The following is a 17,615-nucleotide window of genomic DNA, read 5'->3' as shown; positions in this document are numbered from 1 at the left end:
CTACTTACATTCCATTAAATTGTCCTGACCTCTTGTGTGGATGCTATTCTTAACTACCGGAACTATAGCATAGTTTAAGAAACCCCACATATCCGGTCATAGGATATCAAACTTTATTATCTTACAAACAAGTTAAAAAAAAAAAAAAATCGAGATGGGACATTCACAGTTATATCAATGTGTAAAAAGAAAAAAGAAAAGAAAATAGAGACCAAAGATTAAATAACATATTTGATGGTACTTATGCAATCTACCCTGCACCCTCCCTTCCACAATACAACATTAGGTTTGTCAACCTACCCTGCACCCTCCCTTCCACAATACAACATTAGGTTTGTCAACCTACCCTGTACCCTCCCTTCCACAATACAACATTAGGTTTGTCAACCTACCCTGTACCCTCCCTTCCACAATACAACATTAGGTTTGTCAACCTACCCTGTACCCTCCCTTCCACAATACAACATTAGGTTTGTCAACCTACCCTGTACCCTCCCTTCCACAATACATTAGGTTTGTCAACCTACCCTGTACCCTCCCTTCCACAATACAACATTAGAAGGTTTGAGTGAGTCATTAAAATGGTGCTCATCACACCCAGAACTAATCAATAGCTTTAATCCAGACTTTGATTAGCTGAATCCACGGTTCTGGTCAATTTCATTTTAACTCTTGTCTACTGAGGAAATAAACTGAAACTCAAAACCATTGAATTGAACAAATCTTCATAAAAAACATCCTGAATTAGTTCATATCTGAAAATTGACTTGAAGAGGAATTGACCAGATTTTTTGTTGTTGTTGTGCTGGAACAAAATCCTGCCCTCAGGCTGAATCCCCCAGTGTAGGGAGGAGCAGGGTAATATAAAAAGGGGTAAGGCTGGGATAAGGTGTTTGGTAAGGTAAAATAGATACCAGTATACAGCTCTTCATCAGACTGTAAACTCAACCACATGGTGACATTAAGGCTGGTTTCCCAGACCCAGATTAAGGCTCTACTCCTGAACTAAAAATAATCATGCTCAATGGAACATCTGCAGCTTCATCTGGGTCCAGGGTAAACCATCTATGGGGCTGTCAGAACAAGCCCCAGTCCATCCTCCCAACCAGAAACGGACTGGCCATGGGGCAGATCTGGCAAATGCCAGATTTGGGCTGGTCCATCTTAAGCCGAGTCTAAATTGGGGTTGTGTGCCGAATTATTATAATTTGACCAATACTGGGGAAGTCAATGGGGGGGAATGGGCTAGTGTTTCAGAAATGCCTGGGCCAAGTCGACCAAGAACGTCCATCTTGTTCCTCAGCTCAATTTCCCAACAACTAGCCTGGGTTCCAGCAGCGAGTCCCAACGTTCAGTCACCTGCAGAGAGAGAGAGCGAGAGAGACACTGAAAAAGGATTCTATTAAATTCTATGGGAGTGACATCACAAACACATCACCATGGTGACCGGAAAACCACAACATTCCGAATTCTGCACATACAGCTGTTTTATTGGAAAATATTTAACCCCCATTATGCCGGGTTTAAAGTACCCCAACGGTTTTCTCTTTCAACTACACGATTATAAGGGACAATCATTGGACAATGAACAGCTTCCCTCAACATGTGGGTGATGGGGTTAAAATGCAGTCAAGGACAATAGAGAGGGGGTTAGCTCATCCAAACAGTGTCACACAGACAGTACAGAGTGAGAAGAGGCCTGCTTAGTGAAGAGAGGGTGGTCAATGGAACCAGAACAACATTCAAAGGTTAAGCCCCCCAGAGTGTTACACCAGACCCTGGCATACAGTCTGATAATACAGTATGTAGAAATTAAGTCTAAATTATGATGAATTGTGCTGCAGGATTACTGCATGTAGGCAGGGTCTCTGAAATAACGCTGCACAGTAACAGTATTTTAGGTCTTACCCTGGAGCCACGGGACACGGCGTACTCCACACTCTCTGATCCGTCAGCGTTCTGATACACCAGGTCAAACTTCCCCGGCTCCACCGGGGCTGAGAGAGAGAGAGAGAGACAGACAGACATGTTAGGGTGGTCCATCTTGGTAAAGTCCAGCAATGACAGGTAGTGCCAGGTGCCTTCAGATGGCTGAGGGAAACATCGTCTGAGTCCCAATTCTCCATCTTTCTCCCAAAGTGTGCACTGGAACACTTCTAATCATGGATTTAACAATGGAAGCTCACTCCAGCCAATCATTACGTTAATCCAATGACAGGAAGTTGTGCCAGTGCACTCTTTGGGAGAAGGGTGGAGAATCGCCATGCAACCAGTTATATCCTTCATTTCCCCCCCATTCATTTCAACTGTTAAGTGAGGGATCTTCATCCTACCTTGATAAGCAGAGAGCAGTTCTAGCTCAATCTGTTTGGTGCTGTGGTCAAAATGAATGATTTTCCCCTCCTGATAGACAAACAGTGAGAAGAACATTACCCAAATGAAACAGATCAGATTTTTTAAATATGTAGCATATAAACATTTCTTACCACATGTATTTAGTCCTAGTTCAGGACATAACTTCAGAAAAAAAAAAGTGTTGTCCACATACAGTTAGAGAAAACACTTCCTAACCGTGTTCAGACAGCTCTTCCTCCTCCTCCTCAAGTTATACCAGACACCGAGGAGAGAGAAAACACTTCCTAACCGTGTTCAGACAGCTCTTCCTCCTCCTCCTCAAGTTATACCAGACACCGAGGAGAGAGAAAACACTTCCTAACCGTGTTCAGACAGCTCTTCCTCCTCCTCAAGTTATACCAGACACCGAGGAGAGAGAAAACACTTCCTAACCGTGTTCAGACAGCTCTTCCTCCTCCTCAAGTTATACCAGACACCGAGGAGAGAGAAAACACTTCCTAACCGTGTTCAGACAGCTCTTCCTCCTCCTCCTCAAGTTATACCAGACACCGAGGAGAGAGAAAACACTTCCTAACCGTGTTCAGACAGCTCTTCCTCCTCCTCCTCAAGTTATACCAGACACCGAGGAGAGAGAAAACACTTCCTAACCGTGTTCAGACAGCTCTTCCTCCTCCTCCTCAAGTTATACCAGACACCGAGGAGAGAGAAAACACTTCCTAACCGTGTTCAGACAGCTCTTCCTCCTCCTCCTCAAGTTATACCAGACACCGAGGAGAGAGAAAACACTTCCTAACCGTGTTCAGACAGCTCTTCCTCCTCCTCAAGTTATACCAGACACCGAGGAGAGAGAAAACACTTCCTAACCGTGTTCAGACAGCTCTTCCTCCTCCTCAAGTTATACCAGACACCGAGGAGAGAGAAAACACTTCCTAACCGTGTTCAGACAGCTCTTCCTCTCCTCAAGTTATACCAGACACCGAGGAGAGAGAAAACAGTGAGTCTTTCAACTATTTTTACTTACCTTATACTCAGACACCTCTGGTGTGTAGTTCTCTGTCAGCTCCAGCAGCTGTGAACACACACACAGGACAGAGTGATAATGAGTTACATGGAGGCCTTAGCAACACACACCTCTACAGTCATCTCTCACTGTTCTTCTATTTTCATTAAAGAGGTTTTAGTCACATGGAAAATGGAGGGACTATGTGAACCCTTTGAAATTACCTGGATTTCTGTATAAATTGGTCATAGAATTTGATCTGATCTTCATCTAAGTCACAACAATAGACAAACACACTGTGCTTAAACTAATAACATACAAATGATTGTACTTTTGTCTATATTGAATACATCATTTAAACATTCACAATGTAGGTTGGAAAAAAGTATGTGAACCCCTTGGCTAATGACTTCTCCAAAAGCTAATTAGAGTCAGCTAACGTGGAGTCCAATCAATGAGACAAGATTGGAGATGTTGGTTAGAGCTGCCCTGCTCTTTAAAAAACACTCACAAAATTTGATTTTGCTATTCACAAGAAGCATTGCCTGATGTGACCCATGCCTCAAACAAAAGAGATCTCAGAAGACCTAAGAATTATTGACTTGCAAAAGCTGGAAAGGGTTACAAAGTATCTCTAAAAATATCTCTAAAAGCCTTTATGTTCATCAGTTCACAGTAAGACAAATTGTCTATAAAATGGAGAAAGTTCAGCACTGATGCTACTCTCCCTAGGAGTGGCCATCCTGCAAAGATGACTAAGACCACAGAGCAGAATGCTCAATGAGGTTAAGAAGTATCCTAGAGTGTCAGCTAAAGACTTACAGAAATCTCTGGAACATGCTAACATCTCTGACGAGTCTGCAATACGTAAAACACTAAACAAGAATGGTGTTCATGGGAGGACACCACGGAAAAAGCCAATGCTGCACGTCTGAAGTTCGCAAAAAAGCATCTGGATGTTCCACAGCGCTAGCAGCAAAATATTCTGTGGACAGATGAAACTACAGTTGAGTTGTTTGGAAGGAACAGACAACACTGTGTGGAGAAAAAAGGCACAGCACACCAACATCAAAACCTCATCCCAACTAAAGCATACTAGAGGGAGCATCATGGTTTGGAGCTGCTTTGCTGCTTCAGGACCTGGACTGCTTGCTATCATCGGCAGAAAAATGAATTCCCAAATTTATCAAGACATTTTGCAGGAGAATGTAAGGCTCTGTCCGCCAATTGAAGTTCAACAGAAGTTGGGTGATGAAACAGGACAACGACCCAAAACACAGAAGTAAATCTACAACAGAATGGCTTCAACAGAAGAAAATACACCTTCTGGAGTGGCCCAGTCAGTCCTGACCTCAACCCAATGGAGATGCTGTGGCATGACCTCAAGAGAGCAGTTCCCACCAGACATCCCAAGAATATTGCTGAACTGAAGCAGTTTTGTAAAGGGGAATGGTCCAAAATTCCTCCTGACCATTGTGCAGGTCTGATCCGCAACTACAGAAAACGTTTGGTTGAGGTTATTGCTGCCAAAGGAGTGTCAAACAGTAAATCCAAGACTTCATACTTTTTCAACCCTGTACTGTGCACATTTACATGGTGGGTTACAGCTAAGAGTTTCCTGACCACATGACCTGAGCAGGAAAACCTCCAGTGTCTGAATGGAGTGACCCTATACACTAACTATGGTATTCTTTCTACTAGTACACTAAGGTCCTTCCATTTGAACCACTGGGAAACAGTGGCAAGTGTTGCTGAGTGGACCACCCTGGCTAAATAAAGACATGAAATGAGTGAAGGTAAACGCATTGCTTCCATTTGAACCCAGTGTATCAGACTGAGCTGTGTGGTGAGTACAGAACTGTTCCACCAGCAGCAGGCCTATAAGCGGCGGGTTACCTCGGCGGTCTGTAAGCGGCGGGTCTATAAGCGGCGGGTTACCTCGGCGGTCTGTAAGCGGCGGGTTACCTCGGCGGTCTGTAAGCGGCGGGTTACCTCGGCGGTCTGTAAGCAGTGGGTTACCTTGAAGGCGATCTTCTGTCCGTCCTGAGGGGGAGCAGCTAGGAGGGGCATCTCACTGTAGTCCCTCTTGGGGACACTCTCTGATGGGTTCTACAACACACACACACACACACACACACACCTATAAATGTCATACCTCCCACATCCTCAATCCAGCAGCAACAGAAGTAGGTTACAGAATGACACAGGGTTGGTGTCATGTCCATTTCAATTCAGCAAGTAAACTGAAATTCCAATTCTGTGCTTTTCAATGAGAAAAAAAATGCAATCTAAATGACTTGAATTGACCAACCCTGGAATACTGTGTAGCAGTCTGTTGACTTACCTGGAACACCACAGAGCTGTTAATCAGGGAGTCCTTCTGGTACGATGGTGGCTGCTGATGAGTCTGCTGTTCACCTTCATAGTTGAAATAAAACCCTGCATTATCTCCTCTCCCTCCTCTACCCCCACCACGAGGACCCCTGTCCCACTCCCCTCTACCTCCACCACGAGGACCCCTGTCCCACTCCCCTCTACCTCCACCACGAGGACCCCTGTCCCACTCCCCTCTACCTCCACCACGAGGACCCCTGTCCCACTCCCCTCTACCTCCCCAACCCTGGCCTCCATCCCTTCTACCCCTAACCCCTCTACCCCCACCTCTCTCCGCACCCCTAGGGCTTCCCCTGCCTCGGCCTCTCCAGGTGGGTTCTGCTGCCATAGCAGGGACTATTCCCATCCCCAGGCCCGGTTGTTTGATAACCAGCTGGATCTCCTCCTCACTACTACTACTACTACTACTTGAGCCTGGGCTCTCAGGTCTCCTCTGGGCCTTCTGCACTGCAGAAGAGCCTGGCCCTGGAGCATTAGCTCTCTGGCCAGGGGATACAGAGGTCCTGGGACCTGAGGAAGGAAGGCTGGAGGGGGTGGTTTTGTCCCTAGGACCAGCTCCGGAGCCTGTGGGTATGGTGGTAGGAGGAGTGGCAGCAGGCTTGGATAGAGGAGTCTGGTTTTTAACGGGAGGTTGGCCTGTGGTGGCTTTGCTAGAGGCATCGTCACCCGATGAGTCTGAGGAGTCTGAATCAGATGATGAGGGAGGGGGGCGTGGTTTCTTATTGGGGGCTGGGGGTTTAACTACAGGGGTGGCTTTAGATGTGACAGGGGGTGTAGAGCTAGCAGAGTATGATTTGGGGGGTAGTTTCTGCATGGGGGTTTTACTGGGGGCCTCCTCCTCACTACTGCTTTCACTGGAATCAGAAGAGTCGTCCGTTTCCCCATTCGGGGTCTTTGCTGTGGCTTTACCGTTAACAGATACTGCTGTGGCCGCTGGAGCCTTCTTGGTGTTTTTGTCTGATTTGACTACAGTGGGAGAGGGTCCTGTGGACGAGGTGGGAGAGGGTCCTGTGGACGAGGTGGGAGAGGGTCCTGTGGACGAGGTGGGAGAGGGTCCTGTGGACGAGGCAGTGGTTTTGGTCTCCACCTTCTTATCCTTCTTTTTCTTCTTCTGTTTCTTCTTGTCTTCTTTCCTCTTCTCTTCAACTGCAGCCTGGTAGGAATCTGCCTCCTCACCCTCCTCGTTCTTTCTCTTCTTCTTCTTTTCTTCCACTCTTCACTCACTCGGTTCTGTGTGGGCTCCTCCTTCTCGGCATCTCTCCTCCTCTTCTTGGACTGACTTCCATTCGAAAGGGTTAGGGTGTCCACCTTCACTCTGTCAATCAACACAACACGGAGGGTTGGAACGGTAGATATTCTCAAAGTACTAGGGGTGGTGTGTGTGAAAACATATTTGCCTAGACTAACACCAGGCTTTGAGTGCAATCCCTCTATTGTTTTGTTGCAAGCCCGTGTAGCTAGCTAGCTAGCTAGCTAGCCTGTATAACCAACCCAAATAAATAGAATTAACCAACCACGTGGGTAAGATCACGGACTGAAATCCTAATGAAAGTTGCAGCGCCATTAGCTCTTGTCCGAGGCGCCAGCGCAGGTCTAGAGCTAAGCGTGGATCAGACTGGATAAAAACATGTCTGGCTAGGCGGGGGTTTGTAACGCACCTGATGCTGTCGTTGTCTCGGACTACGTAGATGCTCTCTGTATGCGGCAGGTAGCAGTCTTCAATGAACAGACTCAAAATGCTCCTGCGACTGAAGTCGAACTTTTCCCTGATTACGCTGGCTATGTCTGCTACCACCCGGCATTTGTTCAGATCAACGAGCACCCAGCACATGCGACAGTCGGATACCGAGGGCGGCGGGTAATCAAAATACAATCGCACCCGTATCACATTGGTATTGGAGGCTGCCATTGTTGCTGTGTGGAAGGACATCTAGCTCACACGCCGTTTAGAAACTAGTTTCCTGTCTTTTGAAGAGTTGACTCGTTCAGTTACTGCCACCTGTTGGTATGGAAGGGAATTAGCCAGCTAAATATTTCATTAAACTCTCCCTCATACCGGAAGCACTAGCCGGTTCCCACTAGGTAACACAGCCACAAAGTCAAGTATACACTAAAATCTAGCCAGTAGCCGGTTCCCACTAGGTAACACAGCCACAAAGTCAAGTATACTCTAAAATCTAGCCAGTAGCCGGTTCCCACTAGGTAACACAGCCACAAAGTCAAGTATACTCTAAAATCTAGCCAGTAGCCGGTTCCCACTAGGTAACACAGCCACAAAGTCAAGTATACTCTAAAATCTAGCCAGTAGCCGGTTCCCACTAGGTAACACAGCCACAAAGTCAAGTATACACTAAAATCTTTGGTAGCGGTAGTTGAAAACATAAAAAAACAAGTCCGGTAAAGAGGCAGTCTTTTTCAAAACGTAAAAGCCTTAACAGAAGATCAATGCATGTTTTATTAACAAATAGCCTAACACTTGATTAGCTGAACCTAGTAGTAGGCAACAGTAGGAACCATTTTGGTCAACAAAAAGTTCTCATTAAGGACAGATCTACATACATTTAAAACGTCACACATAGCTGGTGGGGTAGTGCATGTCAGTGTTGTGTGTAAGTTGACTATAGAATGTAAGAATAATGCTTTAATAAAAACATAAATCAGATGTAATAACAGGCAGCCTAGGATAAACACATCGCTTGAAAAACTCAGTAACTCCTCCAACACCTGATTTTATCACTTCACGTTTTTCCACATTGAGGAACCATCTCCATTCAACTCCAAAATTCCATTAAACTTTTCTAGACTCTCTTCAGCGGACAGAGACCGCAAAGAAACCTGTAAATTGTAGTGTAGATACATGTTTCACGAGCTGTGGTGCTTTCATAACTGTGCAACGCCATGCTTGTTGTGATAAACCAGAGGTTTTTTTGGCGCTTTCAAGACAACTGGGAACTCAACACACACAAAAGAGGACACAAAATGTCAGTGATCTTCAGTTGGGAAAGTCAGAGCCCTAGCAAGATGCCCGAGTTTCCAACTTTGAATTCGGAGTTGGATGACCTTTCAAACTATTTTCCCCAGTCTGAGCTCGTATTCCCGCCCCCCTTCCCAAGTTGTCTTGAATGCACCGAAGTCTGAGAATTCTGAGTTCCCAGTTGTTTTGAATGCAGCATTTCTACCGTCCTTATTGTGCGCTAGCTCCCTACGTCATCACTACGAGCACCATTTGATTCTCCAGATACTCTGCATGTCCACGTTCTGATACACCAAGCACAGAGAGGGTCTGATCGAAAAGCTAAGTGCCTACCCAGCCGAGCTCAGCGAGGAGAACGAGAGAGAGCAGGGTTGTACACCAAAGTTACACATGTACGTATTGAATTCGGCTATTCCAAAATGCTGACAAATATTGACATATAAATCGATTGCAAATTACACGACCCTCCCCTGGACTAAATACAAGAAAATACTAAACCCTCCCCCTGACTGAAATTGAGAAAGCATGACATTTTCATCCAGGTAACAATTGCTTAAATGTCGACCGCTACCTAACTAACTAGTTGCATTCTTATATATTTGTAAAAAATCTGGTTATTCGACCAACTGTAATGTGAAGCTGCTGTTTTCCTTCCTCCTATTGGATCGTTACAAAACTTGACTTCCCCATTTCAAAACAAACCCTCTGACTGGAAGCACTGAGTAGCCGAATGTTTCATACGGCTTAAATATGCGATTCCCTTTCTTGCCAATAGGCGACAGCAGAGTATACTCAATCTTTGGTAGTAGTAGTTGTAAACATCAAGAGAGGGTAAAGTGGCAGTATTTTCAACCAAGCATTTTCATGATGTACATCAGTGGTTCCCAACCTTTTGGTTACTGTACCACCAAGTACATTTTACTCTGCCCAGAGTACCCCCTCATGCCATCACTATGGCCTCAGTCTTCTCAAGTACCCCCTGTGGATAGGCCAATTAACCCCCTACCGGGGGATCCAGTACCACTGGTTAGGAAACACTGATATACATAAGACATGGAAACCTTCACAGAAGATGTATCAAGACATGTTTTATTAACAAACAGCGTTACAACTGATTTAAACAGAGTTTACAACAAAGTACAAGCAATTTTGGTCAACTAAAAATTCCTCCTTAAAATCTACCAACAATTATAAACTGGGTGGTTCCAGCCCTGAATGCTGATTGGCTGACAGCCGTGGTATATCAGACCGTATACCACAGGTATGACAAAACATGTGTTTTTACTGCTCTAATTACTTTAGTAACCAGTTTATAATAGCTATAAGGCACCTCAGGTGTTTGTGGTATATGGCCAATATCCCACGGCTAAGGTCTGTATCCAGGCACTCCGCACTGCGTCACGTGAAAGAACAGCCCTTAGCCGTGATATATTGGCCATATACCACAGCCCCTCGGGCCTTGTTGCTTCAACATAACATTGTGTGTGTGTATATATATATATATATATATATATCAGAGCTACATAAAGAAACTACCTAGTCTGTAAAGATGTAGGATTGCTTCAAGTTATGTTTAGTTGATTGCTAACATGAACTGAGCATCAACAACATTCCAAAGTAATCTAATAAGTTTTTGGACAACCCTTGCACCACACTCCCGTTGTTCAGACAGGAGTGTATTGATTAGTGTACACTGAGCAAAACATTTTGCAATGAAAACAAGAGTTTCTATTGGACAAATTCAGGTAATTCCCACCCGTTTCGTATTCTTCTGTTTGGTTCTGTTGGGTTTCTAGTGAATAAACCCCACGGCAGCTACATGTGAACCATCTGACGGTGACATACTGTTAGCCACAGCAATCAGTAGTTTACTGGTGGTACTGAGACAGTGGGTTTGACTGTCCTTTGAGTATCGTACAAAGTTGTAATGAAGTCCATATACTGATATTTTGTTGATGGGTGTTCATAGAATTCCACACATCCTCTGTCCATGTCCACAACCACCCTGATTCTCCGAGGTCTGTCTCTTACTTGCACTTTTTGACCAGTACCCTGTACTACAGAAGAGATGAGTCTGTAGATTCCATCCCCCCTCCCCTCCCGGCTCCTTCAGCCCCCACCCAACCTCTATTGTCCATTGTCCCCACGTCCACATCCCAACGGTGTTCCACTGAGTGATATGCCTCTGAGCCCAGGACACAGCTGATGGGAAGAAACCTATTTCTGTTGTCAGGACTCTGAGGTTCCACAATGTTTTCAGGAATTTTCCACACTTGTCAAGTCCTCAGACACGACACAATCTGAGTGGGCAGTGTTGAGGTCCAGAACCACAGGAGCAGAGGAGAAATAGAGACATTCTGAAGTAGAACCTTTGATTCTGATACAGTAGTTCCCTTATTTCATTGAAATTGTAAACCTACATATTGCACAGTATAATCACACATTGATACTCACTATAGGTCACAATAGCCTTCATCTTCTCCCACACTCTGAAGTGCAGGTTGCCCAGGGGTTTGGCCACGTCGACCAGCCATCCCGAGACCCGGTCTTGTTCAGGTACAGCAATGTGTCGGTCTCTGGAAGAACATTCAGGAGTCAGGGCTGCTTTGGGGCTGGGTTCAGAACAACAGAGGAGAGAGGGAAATAAGGGGGAAGAGAGATACAGAGAGAGATGGTTCACTTACCTTGTTTTTGCTGTGGCTTTACATTTCTGCAGGTCAAATGAGAGAATCAAAATCAATCAATACCTATCAGTCAATCAATCAAACCCACAGATCATGTGAACTTGGAGAGAGCAGTCTGGAGTCTTGACTTGAAGGAACGAGATGTCAACTCATCCCAGCTCCTTCTCTAGGGTTTGACCATCGGGTTCTAGGTCACCTCCCTGACCAAGGCCCTTCTCCCCCGATAGCTCAGTTTGGCCGGGCGGCCAGCTCAAGGATGAGTCTTGGTGGTTCCAAACTTCTTCCATTTAAGAATGATGGAGGCCACTGTGTTCTTGGGGACCTTCAATGCTGCAGACATTTTTTGGTACCCTTCTCCAGATCTCTGCCTCGACACAATCCTCTCTTGGAGCTCTATGTACAATTCCTTCTACCTCATTGCTTAGTTTTTGCTCTGACATGCAATGCCAACTGTGGGACCTTATATAGACAGGTGTCTGCCTTTCCAAATCATGTCCAATTAATTGAATTTACCACAGGTGGACTCGAATCAAGTTGTATAAACATATCAAGGATGATCAATGGAAACAGGATGCAACTGAGCTCAATTTCGAGTCTCATAGCAAAGGGTCTGAATACTTATGTAAATAAGCAATTTCTGTTTTTTAATTTTAATACATTTGCTAAAAATTTTAAAAACATGTTTTCGCTTTGTCGTTATGGGGTATTGTGTGTAGATTGATGAGGAAAATGTTTTATTTAATACATTTTAGAATACTGCTGTAACATAACAACATTTGGAAAAGGTCAAGGGTTCTGAATACTTTCCGAATGCACTGTGTGTTGTTTGTCAGACCACCAAAAACACGACTGCTACCCCATTGAGGAATCTACCCAAGAGTACAAGTAGCCAGGACAAACATATATTTTCACGATTTCACTATAATCTAAATCAATTAATCACGTTTTGGGACGCATTCAGTCGTTTTTACCTCATAATGAAATATAAAGCTGTGAAAACGACCCAACATGTTTCTGATTTCTGTTTGGCTTGGATGCATATTTTATCTGGTTGAAATACTATCAGCTTTTATGATGCTGACAAAGATAGCACCTCTACAGATGGTATCTAACTGCGCATTCAGATTCTCTCAAGATGCTGAGATTAATAAATAATATCTCCACTCCTGTTTCCAAAGCCATTTTTTGCCGACATTTGGTGTATAATTTCACTGAAAAAAATCTTAATTCAGCAGTTAAGGATATGTGAGAGGTTATAGGCCTACAGTCAGTGTCCAGATTTCCGGTTCCATTTAACCCATTTGAAAATCTCCCTTGACGTGCCATAGGCCTATTTGAAGTCCTGGCTTGGACTGTCGAATTTGTATAGTGCCTCACAATCATCACACATGGCATAGCCGGCACTGCTATCATTGTCTTTTACCACTTCACCAAATATTTCTCAAACATTAATTTCCTGTCCCTCCCTTCTCTTTATTTTCAACTCTCCATTTCGCAGCCTTTCTCTTATTGAATTAAACTCCGACATTGTCCTTTTTCACCTCCATGGATCAATGTGAACTTTTTCTGCCAATTCCAAAAAGCATTTGGGGATAGGCATGTAGACTATTTGGCCTCGGCCTTAAAGCTGCTACGCACTAATGCCAGAGAGACTAAAATAAATACATAAACTACTTTTTATTTAGCATATAGATATAAATTGCCCAATAATTATATATTTAAGGATTTGTTTTGTTTTTTCTTTATTCAACCCGACCTTCATCAACACATTTTCAGGAGGAACTGGCGACTGTCCTAACCATTGGGACTGTGGGTTACGAGTCAACCTAAGCACAATTTAATCAAGCGCTTTAGACCTGAGTGTCCATAGCAGTGTTGCCAACTAATTTTCAGGGGAAGTTGCTAGAGGCAGGTCGATTTGTTGCTAAATGACGTTGTGATATCATTGCGTGATGATGTCATTACGTAATAATGTAAAACTGCGTCATTACGTAGAATACACAATAACGTTACTCAAATTTACTGGCCATCTCGGCGAAAAATATGATTTGATATTTGTTAGTTTAGATTTGTTTGTTTATTATCATATATTTTTATTTGTAATATAAACACAACAGATTTTATATGATCACGGCTTTATTTTTAAACACAACACATTGAATTATTGATCAATTACAAGTTATTGAACAATTACATTTTATTTATTTTCTTTTTAACTAGTAAACCTACACATTGTGAACAATTATAGTTTTAAGCAGTGTATCGGTAGTTAGTTAACATGCTACCTAACTGATCAACAATTATAGGTACAAGCTAATAAGGTATATATGCTATCTTATTGAACAAGCAACTTAACTCAAATAATGATGTATGCGCTAGGCATCTCTCTCCAGCTCTCTCCAGGTTGTTGTGCTGCTTGGCTGGCTAGCTGCTCAAAGGTTTCCTCCAGACATTGCCACTGTTCTCGCTCACACTGCAGTGCACACTGCCACCATCAGCTGTGTGTCTCCGCCAGTTCCAGAAAGTCCACTCCTTGCATACGTACTGTAAATATGATGAATCATAGATTGGCAAGGAAATCCTCTTCATCTTCACTGTCCAACTGCATTGTCACAGAGCTGGAACCAGCAGTAGAGGATGGATTGGCCTTTAAGCTGTATGCTGCTGTGGTGCCAAACTGCTGCTGAACTTCACTTGGTAGTTTATGCTGGTAACAGGTATCACCAGCCAGCTTCAGTCCATACCGCACCAGGATAATGGAGTTGAGAGTGTGCAGTGACATTCTATTTCTTAACTTTGACTTGACCACACTCATTTCGCTGAACAGCCGTTCAACCTCCGCATTTGAGTGTGGCAAGGAGAGGGCAGCAAGTGCAGCTTTGCACAGTTCTTCAAATGGATTTGACCCGGAAGAGTCCGTGTAGTTATTGACTTCACTCTAAAACTCGACTGTATTTTCAGTTGTCCCACCTAAACAGATGGATGTTTTTCCATTGGGAACATTTTTATAAATTGTTTGGGGCTGGTACCCCAGTAGCTCAGCTACTTTAATCATTTCAGTAGTGCCTTTATTATGCTTTAGCGTTTCCTTAACACTGAACAAGGCCATGTTTCACAAGGCTTCTAGGTTGTCTGGGATCCTTGCTTGCAGCTCCTTGCTAAAAGCAACAATGTAGTTGATGCACTGTCTCCGAATGACCTTTTTGTCCTCTGGCGCAAGACTGAGTTGGTACACAGTGCTCTCTTCAGGGTATTGGCACTGATAATGCATCCGTGATGACTGGGGTGCACAAGATTTTAAAGGAAGAATGTGCACAATGTTTTTTGATGTCATACATTTTTGCAAGCATATCTGATTTGCAGTATGCACAGTATACCTGACAATCATCCCCAATTACTGGCTTCAGCCACCCTTTAAATTCAGGTACAGACTCCCACTCTTTTCTGTACTTCTGGCTGTACAATTTTGATTGAGACATGTTGATTAATGTTGTAAGTTCTGTTCAAGATCAAACATTTGTGACCAACTATATCCATTGGGTTTGTCTTGTAGAACTCATACTACTGCTGTTGCAGTCAGCCAACAATGATTTGCAATTTACTGAAGTTGCTGCTGGCCTGCTGCTGCCTGTGCACGAGCTGAGCACCTGCTGCTGACTTCACTCACAATGCACTTTTGCAGCCAGGCACGTGTGTTGTGACTGAGTGTGTGACAGAGAAAATCGGTTTTGTGTCATTTAGAGGGAAAATGTGTGCATTTTAGCATTTGAGTCACTTTTCAAAAGTTGCTAAAAGTTCCAAATACATTTTTAAAAGTAGCTAAATTTGTTGCTAGGTGCTGTTTGAAAAAAAGGTTGCCAGGGTACTCTGAAAAGTTGCTAAATCTAGCAACAACATTGCTAAGTTGGCATCACTGGTCCATAGTGTCTGTGTAACAGTCTTGATGTTTGACATCCCTAGTACAAGGTACAATAGCATAAAGACATTCACTGTCTGTACCATAACATAGACAGGTCTACATTTCATTATACTGTCAGTTCAGTGTGGCTAGATAATGTTAAACAATCTCTCTCTCCACTGACATAAGTATTTATATTTTCAGGAGGAACTGGTGACTACCCTGAATAGGCTATGGAGGAAGCTGGGGACCTGTCTTAATACACAACAAGACTTAGAAGAAACTGCAGGGCGTATTAAGGTACCCTTCCTGACCCCAAGCCCTGGTCAGTATTCCTCATGGTTCTAGTGAGATGTGTTTTCTATCTAAAAAAAACATGTTTAACTAGGCAAGTCAGTTAAGATCAAATTCTTATTTACAATGACAGCCTAGGAACAGTAGGTTAACTTCCTTGTTTAGGTGCAGAACAACAGCTAGGGGATTCGATCTAGCAACCTTTCGATTACTGACCCAACGCTCTAACCACTAGGCTACCTGCCACCCCTATGTAACTTACATAATAATTATGTAGCTTTATTATGGCAACTAAGTCAGTAACAGTTTTCTCCCGTCTCCAGAGCCAGACCCAGCACACTGAACAGCAGATAATAGGTGAGTTTGAGCAGCGTCATCAGTTCCTGAGAGAGGATGAGGCAGCCAGGATCGCTGCCTTGAAGAACGAGGTTGAGTAGAAGATGAAGCCGATTCAAGATAAGATAGAGTCGATGGATAGAGACACAGACTCTCACTGATGGGATCCAAACCCTAGAGCATTAGCTGGGACGATCATTCCTTCAGGCCAGGAGTCAAGACTGCTCACTCTAAGACTGCTCAAGACTGCTCACTCTAAGACTGTTCAAGACTGCTCACTCTAAGACTACTCACTCTAAGACTGCTCAAGACTGCTCACTCTAAGACTGCTCAAGACTGCTCACTCTAAGACTGCTCAAGGCTGCTCACTCTAAGACTGCTCAAGACTGCTCACTCTAAGACTGCTCAAGACTGCTCACTCTAAGACTGCTCACTCTAAGACTGCTCAAGATTGCTCACTCTAAGACTGCTCAAGGCTGCTCACTCTAAGACTGCTCAAGATTGCTCACTCTAAGACTGCTCAAGGCTGCTCACTCTAAGACTGCTCAAGATTGCTCACTCTAAGACTGCTCAAGGCTGCTCACTCTAAGACTGCTCAAGATTGCTCACTCTAAGACTGCTCAAGATTGCTCACTCTAAGACTGCTCAAGGCTGCTCACTCTAAGACTGCTCAAGATTGCTCACTCTAAGACTGCTCAAGACTGCTCACTCTAAGACTGCTCACTCTAAGACTGCTCAAGGCTGCTCACTCTAAGACTGCTCAAGACTGCTCACTCTAAGACTGCTCAAGACTGCTCACTCTAAGACTGCTCACTCTAAGACTGCTCAAGACTGCTCATTCTAAGACTGCTCACTCTAAGACTGCTCAAGGCTGCTCACTCTAAGACTGCTCAAGGCTGCTCACTCTAAGACTGCTCACTCTAAGACTGCTCAAGACTGCTCACTCTAAGACTGCTCAAGACTGCTCACTCTAAGACTGCTCAAGGCTGCACACTCTAAGACTGCTCAAGACTGCTCACTCTAAGACTGCTCAAGACTGCTCACTCTAAGACTGCTCAAGGCTGCTCACTCTAAGACTGCTCAAGACTGCTCACTCTAAGACTGCTCAAGACTGCTCACTCTAAGACTGCTCAAGACTGCTCACTCTAAGACTGCTCAAGACTGCTCACTCTAAGACTGCTCACTCTAAGACTGCTCAAGGCTGCTCACTCTAAGACTGCTCAAGACTGCTCACTCTAAGACTGCTCAAGACTGCTCACTCTAAGACTGCTCAAGGCTGCTCACTCTAAGACTGCTCAAGACTGCTCACTCTAAGACTGCTCAAGGCTGCTCACTCTAAGACTGCTCAAGATTGCTCACTCTAAGACTGCTCACTCTAAGACTGCTCAAGGCTGCTCACTCTAAGACTGCTCAAGATTGCTCACTCTAAGACTGCTCAAGACTGCTCACTCTAAGACTGCTCACTCTAAGACTGCTCAAGACTGCTCACTCTAAGACTGCTCAAGACTGCTCACTCTAAGACTGCTCACTCTAAGACTGCTCAAGGCTGCTCACTCTAAGACTGCTCAAGACTGCTCACTCTAAGACTGCTCAAGACTGCTCACTCTAAGACTGCTCAGGCTCTAAGACTGCTCAAGGCTGCTCACTCTAAGACTGCTCAAGACTGCTCACTCTAAGACT

General features: G+C 44.2%; 1 protein-coding gene and 1 long non-coding RNA gene across 4 annotated transcripts; one reads left to right on the top strand and one right to left on the bottom strand.

The window, feature by feature from the left end:
- Window positions 1–99: 99 nt before the first annotated feature.
- LOC106602057 (coilin p80) lies at window positions 100–9,403 on the bottom strand. The gene is made up of 7 exons (XM_014194505.2): window positions 7,408–9,403; window positions 5,700–7,064; window positions 5,375–5,464; window positions 3,377–3,424; window positions 2,334–2,403; window positions 1,909–1,997; window positions 100–1,359 (listed from the first exon to the last, which is right to left on the bottom strand). Exons 2-7 carry the CDS (start codon window positions 6,561–6,563, stop codon window positions 1,300–1,302), a joined length of 1,221 nt encoding a protein of 406 aa, XP_014049980.2. The 5' UTR covers window positions 6,564–7,064; window positions 7,408–9,403; the 3' UTR covers window positions 100–1,299.
- Window positions 9,010–16,204, top strand: LOC106602058 (uncharacterized). Of its 3 annotated transcripts, none has more exons than XR_006769309.1 (3): window positions 9,010–9,115; window positions 15,510–15,605; window positions 15,923–16,204. It is a non-coding gene; the product is annotated as an uncharacterized lncRNA (long non-coding RNA). The 3 variants fall into 3 exon arrangements; XR_001328148.2 differs by lacking the exon at window positions 9,010–9,115 and adding an exon at window positions 15,241–15,373; XR_001328147.2 differs by lacking the exon at window positions 9,010–9,115 and adding an exon at window positions 15,241–15,373 and having other exon boundaries at window positions 15,510–15,630; window positions 15,923–15,971.
- Window positions 16,205–17,615: the final 1,411 nt, after the last annotated feature.

Source organism: Salmo salar, chromosome ssa03 (genome assembly GCF_905237065.1).
Source record: "Salmo salar chromosome ssa03, Ssal_v3.1, whole genome shotgun sequence".
Classification (NCBI taxonomy): Eukaryota; Metazoa; Chordata; class Actinopteri; order Salmoniformes; family Salmonidae; genus Salmo; species Salmo salar.
The sequence above is the reverse complement of the archived record's forward strand: the minus strand, read 5'-3'. Positions and strand labels throughout refer to the sequence as shown.